The 9,538-nt window shown below is 38.7% G+C and overlaps 2 protein-coding genes across 2 annotated transcripts; one reads left to right on the top strand and one right to left on the bottom strand.

Annotated features, from left to right (window-relative positions):
* Positions 1–65: 65 nt before the first annotated feature.
* On the top strand, positions 66–5,247 carry LOC111870508 (60S ribosomal protein L21). The gene is made up of 5 exons (XM_023862856.2): positions 66–173; positions 452–591; positions 1,930–2,063; positions 2,898–3,027; positions 5,103–5,247. The coding sequence occupies exons 2-5, from the start codon at positions 463–465 to the stop codon at positions 5,187–5,189; spliced, it is 480 nt and encodes a 159-aa protein (XP_023718624.1). The 5' UTR covers positions 66–173; positions 452–462; the 3' UTR covers positions 5,190–5,247.
* A 1,865-nt stretch (positions 5,248–7,112) lies between these two features.
* LOC111870514 lies at positions 7,113–9,121 on the bottom strand. The gene is made up of 3 exons (XM_023862868.1): positions 9,114–9,121; positions 8,882–8,898; positions 7,113–7,624 (listed from the first exon to the last, which is right to left on the bottom strand). Exons 1-3 carry the CDS (start codon positions 9,119–9,121, stop codon positions 7,113–7,115), a joined length of 537 nt encoding a protein of 178 aa, XP_023718636.1.
* Between the last annotated feature and the right edge of the window lie 417 nt (positions 9,122–9,538).

Here is a 9,538-nt window from a genome sequence, read left to right as displayed (position 1 = left end):
CCTCAGGTGAAGGAAAAACCTACTCTGTTGGGTCCGTTAGAAAGAGCTAGCCTCAATCACTGGGTCCAGTGATTGAGGATAATTGTTGACTAATATTAGCGGTGAGTTTCATCTCTGTACTATCAATCCGTGGTTCTCTTGAGCTTCCGGTGCATTGTGTATGTGAAGGAAGAGTATGTATAACAATTTTTACATTTATTTATTAATATAATTTAAAGAATATAGACTGCAAATTTTCACGTCATAGAACAGTTATATCATGTCATATCGTACTGAAATTTAACATTTTGTATAGGCAACAAGTATGGTTAGTAAACTAAACGTAGTTATCGTACCAGAAAGAAACAGCACGTGTGATAGCATAATTTTTGCATTTTGTTACATTTTAAATTATGAATAACAAAAATTATGAAACAATCACGGTTTATGAGTAGTGTGTGAAATGTTCCAGGTTCATTCAAAATGACGAACTCAAAAGGTTATAGGAGAGGTACAAGGGATTTGTTTTCTCGCAAATTCCGTAAACATGGAACGATTCCGCTGTCTACGTATATGAAAGTGTACAAAGTTGGTGATATTGTCGACATTAAGGTCAGTGAAAATACAGTATTGTATAATTTGCAGTGCAATATTCATAGTGTTCTGAATGTAGTTATGAACGTCGGCCTTCACAGTGACTTAGTAGTCATGCCGGTTTATCATATCAGCATTCAGGTTGTGGTACAGAACGTCATAGGATGTATAACATAATTAACTGTATGGAACACAGTCTCGAAAGAAACTGATAGTCTCCTAGCAAGTCAAGAAATTCCATGCCGTTTAGAAGACCCAAATGTACACCATTGTGTGTTCAGAAGGCTGCTCCTGTTACAAAATTGTAACATCGTAATATATTACTGTTCGCATTAAGTGGAGGAACTGTTTTGGAAGAGACTGTGGACCTGTTGTCTGACAGATTACTGATGAATGAATGTCAGAAGGTGTAATATTAGTGGATTAAATTGTTTCTTTTGTTCATATTAAGATCAGTTTTAGGCTGCACCATAACTCAAGCAGTTAGTCACTGGCTTCCAACTGTGGCGTCCTGGGTTCAATCTGGGGTCTGGTTATGTGGGATTTGTGATGGACAAAGTGACACTGGGGCAGGTTTTCTCTGAGTACTTCGGTTTCCCCTGCCAGTCTTCATTCCATCAGTTGCTCCACATCATCATCTGTCTTTGGGGCTGGTACAGTAGGCCAGTAGTGGCCACAGTACCAAGTGGACTTGGTCTCTCCCCACTAATAATAATTCATTTCAATTCTTTATTATTTATGTGCTGAGTCAACAGCTGCAAGGCCAGTTACAGACAGAGTACAGTGTAAATACAAGTAATGACATTATGGACAATCACAACATAAAGACAATAATGCAGACAAGTAAACAAACAAATAATAATAATAATTTAATTAACATAAATCTAAGTAAGTAAGTAATAATAATGATGATAATATCAAATTTTCTAGCTTCCAAATCAGAATTCAATGGCCGATAATTGCAAACTGACAGTTTTGGAAGTAGGTAGGTTAGATTTGTGTTATTTTTAATATATCATTGTTTGTTTTTGATCCTTGTCTTCCAGAACTTCACTATTTTTTCACAATTGGTACTCTAAATATGATATACAAGGTTCTCAGAAAAGTGGATGTAAGACTGATTGTCTGGCATATGTTACCATGTTGTTTGGTAAATGGTTACTATGGTTTTGGAGGAACCTGCTGCTTCTATGCTTCCTGAAGATGAAGACAGATTCCTTTGAATGTTCCATTGCATTTTCTATTAGCAAAGTTTTTCATATACACTCTTTGCTGATGAATCCAGTAAACTGTTTTAAGGAAATGTTAATTTAGGTAATGATAAAAATACAAAAAGGTATTTCAAAATAATTACAGGGCAATGGTGCTGTTCAAAAGGGCATGCCATACAAGTTCTACCATGGAAAGACAGGGCGTGTCTTCAATGTGACACCTCATGCTTTGGGAATCATTGTAAATAAACGCCTTCGAGGGAAGATAATCCCTAAGCGGTATGTAATGCAAGATACTATATGTGCCTAGACTTTTGTCCAGGTCGTTCATTGCTGCATTCAGATTGATCCTGAGGCCTTTGCATCATTTATTCGTTTTAAATGGAGTGCTTTCTGTGCATATGAAGACTGGAGACTTTGATCTCCTATCTAAATTAGATCGCTGCTGGTAATATGGTGATTTTGCCTCAAGGGGGCCATAGTAATAGTTTTTGTGATCTTGACACCAGTATTTTCTTTGCTGAGAGTAATGAGATGTGTAATTTCATATGCATTTGTCCAAGTGCGTGATGAAAATGTGATGTTAGTACTTTTCACATACACTAGTTAACAGCGTTATTTTCAAACATTAAAATTTGTTCAAAACTTGTATAAGCACATTGTTCCCCCCCCCCTTGTCAGATTCCATATTTATAGTTCAGTTACCCATTACATTGCATAGGATGACCCAAATGAACCCCCCCGCCCTCCCCCCAAGATACCATCATAAGAAATGTCAGGATCCTCCTGTGTGTCCCATTTTAAAGGTTTCTGGCCATCTTGTTGACATTGAAAGTACCATACATTGGTGCATGAAGCATGTAGTTCTTAAAGAAATCCCATACACTGGTTCAGACCAAAAGAAGTCTAAAGTTGGTCATAAAATTACATAAATTATCCAATTTTTTGTTTGTGTTAAGTTTATACAAATGGAATGGCCATTCTTCCACAGAATCCTTCAGTTATGATTTGAAATAGAAGCTGTCCGGGTCTGTGGTAGTTGTGCATAACATGTATGTCATAGGTACAACATTTTATAAAATGTTTATGCATACAAGTATTTCTTTTTATCAGGATCAATGTTCGTATTGAACATGTGACTCATTCCAAATGCCGAGAGGATTTCATAAAACGAGTGAAGGAAAACGAGCGTCTGCGAAAGGAAGCAATGGAAAAGAAAATCAAGGTTGAAATGAAACGAAAGGTATTTGAGACATCATTACTTACAAATTCCTCCAGATGTTATTAAGATTTAAGTTTCACAATATTTAAAATACAAACTTTGTTGTCATTTTGATAGCTACTTCAAGATAGTGATTAGGAATGTAGTTTGTGTACAACTGATTTTCTCTGCATATATCAAATAATTGACAGAAGGTATCATGGGACGAGGGTAGCACTGAACCAGCAGGTGGTTATCATTTTCCTGTGTAGGTGGGAATGTTGGTCAGTGGTGTAGTAATGCTTTGAATACATGTATACTCCAAGGATGAAAGTCATAAGACACAGAACAGCTTTTATGAGAAACAAAGGTGTAAATTTCATTAATTCCCTAAATACAATATGAGCATTTAGCTCATGCAAAGGCAGAAAGAGAGATAAACTGAAAATTGGGCATGATGGTTTACAGGGATCTAGCAATGATTAGTGGGGTTAGACTAGTAAGCTTTGCCACATCTAAAGATTTTTAGAATACAGTGTTCCCACTGCAGTATTTATAAACATTTGGAATTTTTCTGCTGGAGAGAGAAATGGTGAGACTGGTCATATAACAGAAGGTGACATTCAACCAACCAAGCATTAAAGGCGATGAGACACCACCGGCTAATTTTTGCAAAGTTGGGGAGATGGTCAGAAAGTAAATAAACAATGCAGAAATTTGATATGAAGAGATTCTATCTCATATGGGTTTGCACTGTTGGAAAACTTGGATGCTAACATGAACATCAACAGGGCTTGGGGAAGGTATTAGGGAGAATATGGAAACCTGTAGTTAGTGAAAGTCTAGGTATGACTTTGGTTTTCAGGAATAAACTGCATTTAATGTTGAAAGGTTTGTTTTGGCAGACATTGCAATTGCCATACTCTGGGTGTGTTTGGGGGTGGTTTTGGAAGCCCATATATTTGACAGGAATGGGTGCTATCCAACAGAGAGTGATCAGTGACTGAGGAACAGATGATTAAATGATTTTGAAGGCAAGGTGGTCATGAACACCAGAGGTGTGATATTTTCTTTCATCTGAGCATGTGTTTAGGACAGGAGATGATGGAAGCATTTTGACTGCCGTGTTGTGATGAGAACAGATGATGATATATATTTTTTGCATCCATGTGGTAATGAGGTGATGAAGGAAGGTTAGAGATTGCATGGTTAGGAGATAGATGCTGGATTTTGATTACCATATGGTTAGGAAATTCCTTCCTAATATTTTTATGGCAGCCAAGTGGTTTGGAATGGAGGTGATTGGGATTTATCAGCCAAGGGGATGAAATGTTTGTGTTGGTCTTCATGGGTGAATTTTAGCAGTTTTGTCATAGCAGTGGTTGAGTAGTAGGTTTGGGGGAAAGGAGGTAAAGTAAAGCCTGATATTTCTCTATAATTGAGGGTGTATTAGTCTCTTTTCTTCTGTTTTTATAAACAGAAACGTTCTCTTTGTATTGTGGCATGTAGACCTATGCTAGGTCATGGCCCCTAACAACAGAGGAACGGTGTTACTTGTGCGGTCCATACCAAGATGTTGAAAACAGATTAGTTAGTGAGGAGTGAGTTTAGTCAGTCGAGTGGAGTGGAGTGGAATGGAATGGAATGAGTTGGTTGGTGAGTTAGTGAGAGGATGTCTGCAGTTCAGTCATTGTGAGGTGCTGCTGCGAGAAGCTGGTAGCTGAGCTCAGGGATAGTTTGGGAACTCGAAGGGGAACATCCACTGTTGGAAGCTGCTGCTGAGCAACGGCTAATGAAGATGTGACTGTGGACATTAGTGAATGTAATAGTGAACTGTAAAGTGTAGCCACATGCTGTATTAGGGTCCAGTAAATCCGATCAATCCAAAACCCATCTGTAGTGACACTCTTATCATGTGACAATATGTTTCCCCATGTACATGTAATTTCTGTTGCATTACCATTTGCAGTAACTCTTCACACATGGCAGAACAGATTTATTGGATTAGTCTCATGTCCTTATGTCTGGGACATGAAAGCATAACGTGGAAAAGGTTAATACTAATGTAGTTAAACATATTTCTAGAATTTATTGAGCTTTTTCTTTATCTGTTTCAGCCTGCTCAGCCACGACCTGCCCATATCATCAGTGGGAAAGTAGAACCTATAATGCTGGCTCCAATACCTTATGAATTCATTGCATAAATTGTATTCATTGACATATGCTTTCTCTAATAAATTCAGTTAGCTGAAATGAAATGTATATCATATTTTAAGTGAGATATATTGAAGAAGTGGGCGCCAGGATACCTTGGTTGTTATAATGGTGGGCTACAGGTTGGACAGCTGGGGTTTGATTCCCAGCAGGGGCAAGAGATTTTTCTCTGCTTCACAGTGTCCAGACCAGCTTTTGAGGCCCACTAAGCCTCCTGTCCAGTGGGTTCCAGGTGTAGCGTGGGCAGGGCATGAAGCTGACCACTAATCCCCCTCTAGTGCCAAGGTCAAGAGTGATGTAGCTATACCTCCACCTCCCCCTTATGTCTTAATGGCAAGATGCTTAATTATGCATAGGGACTGTATCTTTAACTTGCATTATTCAATATTCTTTATGGTTATTTTTATCACACACACATTGCCAGGTGTGTGGTGTTGTGGGCCCCTGGACTAAGTGCTTTGAGCACATATATGAAATCTGAAAATTATAATCTCCTTGGATGTGATGCTATGCAGTTTTTGATAGATGGGTACCAAATTTTGGAGAAACCTGCTGTCCCCCATTTCCTTCATATCCCTCTCCTCCATTCTGAAGATGGAATCAGCAGGCTCCTCCAAATTTTTAGTACCTGTTTGTATCAGACTACACACCATCATGTCCAGGAAGACCATAATCTGTCACAAGAACCTCAAATATCACATCTGTTTACTTCATTCTGCGCTCACCCTGTTTCATAGGTTTCCAGCCTCTTTTATCATGAAACATGTAGCCAGAATATTACATTTCCATAACACATGGAAGTTATACAATGAGAATAAATGGAACAGGTTTCTGACACTTCATGACACACTTCTTGGAGGGCTACCCTATTGCACCACAATATTCATCTTTATATTTCTGAAAACATTCTTGTAAGAGTGAAATGACATGGCATAAGAAAGGAGTCTATATTCTTAGTTGGTATCCATCTGCAGATATTGCAACATGTTACAACACAGAAGATGACGGTATGTATCTTCACTGCTTTGAAAACCTCTAAATTTTATATAGCTATGATATTATTTAATTGATTAAGTGAAAGGAGTCAATCAGTGGCCGCTGTGCCGAGTGGACCCAGCTGGACTCCACCCCCCACTAAGCGAATAAAGTGAAAGGAGTAATGTGAGCTTGTGATTCAAAAATTGTGACAGCCACCCACTGGATATTTAATGCAACTGTAACATGGACAAAAACTGAGAAAGACTTGATAATGCATTCACTCTATTTCTGAGGCAATTACAGCATAAAGAATCAGTGGACAGACATTGCATGTTCTCACATGTGCTTGAAGTATCACAGCCTTCTGCTATCTTAAATGAATATATCAGAAAAATGATCAGTTACAAATATAAGCAGTATTTTGCTTTCAAGAGAACTGACATTTTATATTTTGGCTGCTAGGAGGCCATACCACTTTTTTCTTTAATATACAAGGGCAAATCAAAAAGTCTTTGCCCCTATTTTTTTTCAGCCACAATAATACACATACAGGGGAATCAAAATACAGGCAGTGTTCTAAGTACCTTTGATTATTGTTCCACATAGTCACCACCCTGGTTCAGGCATTTGTCCCATTGCACCACTAGTTTGGAGATGCCGCTGTTGTAGAATTCGGCCGGTTGAGTGTGAAACCACCGCTGGACAGTGGTTTTCACGTCATCAGAAATGAACCTCTGGCCTGCCAGGAAGTTAAGTGGATCGAGCATGTAATCACTGGGGGTGAGGTCTGGACTATATGGTGCATGCTCCCTAATCTCCCATCCAAATGACTGCAGTTGGGTGGCGGTCCTGTTTGTCACATGAGGCCTGGTGTTGTCATGGAGGAGAACCACATTGTCCACGAGAAACCTCGGGCACTTCTTCCTCATGGCAGCTCACAGACGTGTGAGTGTGCCACAATAGCTGTCCGCGTTGATGGTGGCACCTCGTGGTATGAAAAGCAGGAGTGGTCCTCGGTGATCCCAGAAGACCGTGACCATCAAATTCCCGATGGATGGCATTCTGTGGAATTTCTTCATGACACGTGAACCGGGATGTTTCCACACCATGCTCTGCTGCTTTGATTCTGGAGTGAAATGCAATACCCACATTTCATCTCGGATGACAGTGAGATCCAGGAACCTTTCACCCTCCTCAGAGTAATGCTGCAAATGTTGCAGTGACATCATCATTCTCTTGGCCTTGTTCAGATCATCCAACAGCTTAGGCACCCACCGACATGAAACCTTGCAATACCCCAAGGAATCATGAACGATATCGTAAACATTGCCATATGAAATGGCAAGCTCATTCCACTGAAGAAGTTCCTGGCAGGCCAGAGGTTCATTTCCAACGACGACGCAAAAACCGCTGTCCGGTGGTGGTTCCGTGCTCAACCGGCCGAATTCTACAACAGCGGCATCTCCAAACTAGTGGTGCGATGGGATAAATGCCTGAACCGGGGCAGTGACTATGTGGAAAAATAGTCAAAGGTACTTAAAACACTGCTTGTATTTTGATTTCCCTGTATGTGTATTATTGAGGCTGAAAAAAAATAGGGGCAAAGACTTTTCGATTTGCCTTTGTATCACCAGTGCAGTTTTATTAAGGGAGATGGTTTCCATAAATTACTGAAATGTAATAAAATTCTCATAATCTTTTTGAGAAAGTCAGAGTTTTGTGTCGGGATTCATACTTTGGACCTAGAAGTTCATACTCAGTAGTGACCTATGATGGTAAACTCTTAAATACTGTATATGAATAAAATAGAACTGTTTTAGCAGTGAAGCACGTACATATTGACAGCATTCCAAAAACCATTCTTTCATATTCAGGGTTAATTAAAATATAAATCCATCAAAATCTCAAAATTAAATTTCTTCTTGGGCACAGTTCTTTCCCATACTATGTATATGAGAAAGTAAAATATGATGGATGCTGCAGGTAATGTTGGACTGGCTATAAAGAAATAACATAAATCAATAAAATATACTTTGTAAAGTTGTATTTAAACAATGGTATCAATAATTTTACAGACTGATTTAACACTGTGATAAAGTATATACAAATTTCTATGTACAATTTCAGAATTATAAGCTTAATAGTACAATATCAAGGTTTTCTAATAATTATTTTCTTTCAAGGAATACACTGTTACTATGAGACTTTAATGAAAGAGGATCTCCAACCTTTATCATCGGCTCTACGTAATTTGATGCAAATAACCAAGTTAGGCTGTATACATTCACAATCCCTAGTCATTATTTACTTGTACAGTCTGTTTTGGCACATGATGCAAATTTTCAGTGTTATTTCCTGCATATAATCACAGAGGTCATCTGTCTACAAAACAAAATATATATATCGTGTGACTGTGGGCAGTGCTTCATGTGTTGGAGGCTGCGTCCATTTGTAGGGCAGAAGTTAGTAGAGTGAGCAAGTGTTCGTCTATATATAGACATTTGGCCAACACATGCATGAGGGGATGAGTAGGGGCTGGTGCTTAATCCAGGTCAGTAGGGACAGTGGACAGAAAGATACTAAAGACCACTGAGTGCACCAAAAATAACTGGGGCCTGCTCTTGTTGATTTTAACTGGGCACCATCCTCTACCCTCTCTCTGTGGATCTGTTGGACTGAGACCTATATATACATGAACACTCACCATACCCACTTTTGAGCCTGAAAATGGGGAACACTGCCCATGTCTATAAGGTGCAGAGACCTAAGAGTAGTAGCAACATCAACAGTGACCCACAAAACCTGAAATTGGAACGTACACTGGAACATCATGTACTGTTGATACTTTTGATTAATAATTTAATGGTTAGCTTTTTTGTCCTTGACTTCAAAACAATTTAAGTTTTTATTTCTACATAAACTGCATATACAATTACCTGGACATTGTATTAACAGGACATCACATGTAAGTTACTTGAATGAACAGCTTCTATAACAGGATGTTAAGTATGCTAAATATTTACACATTCTACTCTTCATTCACCAAGTTCCTTTCACACTATAAATATCACAGATAACTACTACATCTACATGAAATATTATATTTTCCCATCAGAAGGCCATCATGACTCAAATTCAGGTTGCAACCCTAGTTTTGAACCCCTGCCTAGAACATATTACAATCTCAAAATAATACAATGACATGACCTATACAGTCAGCCTGTGTGGAAATGATGGCCAGTTTCGATTGGCTGAAACTGTGTTCCATCCTAATGGGCTACAGCATGAGCCAGGAATTAAACATATCCAATGATTCTAATACCCATTTAACACATTCTCAGAGGCACTAAATCTTTATCAC

The sequence above is a fragment of the Cryptotermes secundus genome, unplaced genomic scaffold, assembly GCF_002891405.2.
Source record: "Cryptotermes secundus unplaced genomic scaffold, Csec_1.0 scaffold117, whole genome shotgun sequence".
Taxonomy (NCBI): Eukaryota; Metazoa; Arthropoda; class Insecta; order Blattodea; family Kalotermitidae; genus Cryptotermes; species Cryptotermes secundus.
Note: the sequence above shows the minus strand (reverse complement) of the source record. Positions and strands in the feature narration are given on the sequence as shown.

Bases quoted from the DNA above. Each gene is read 5' to 3' on its own strand.
- LOC111870508 (XM_023862856.2), top strand. From the start codon at position 463: ATGACGAACTCAAAAGGTTATAGGAGAGGTACAAGGGATTTGTTTTCT. The intron at 2,064-2,897 runs GTATGTAATGCA...TCTTTTTATCAG, and splicing joins GGGAAGATAATCCCTAAGCG to GATCAATGTTCGTATTGAAC. The intron at 3,028-5,102 runs GTATTTGAGACA...TATCTGTTTCAG, and splicing joins AGGTTGAAATGAAACGAAAG to CCTGCTCAGCCACGACCTGC.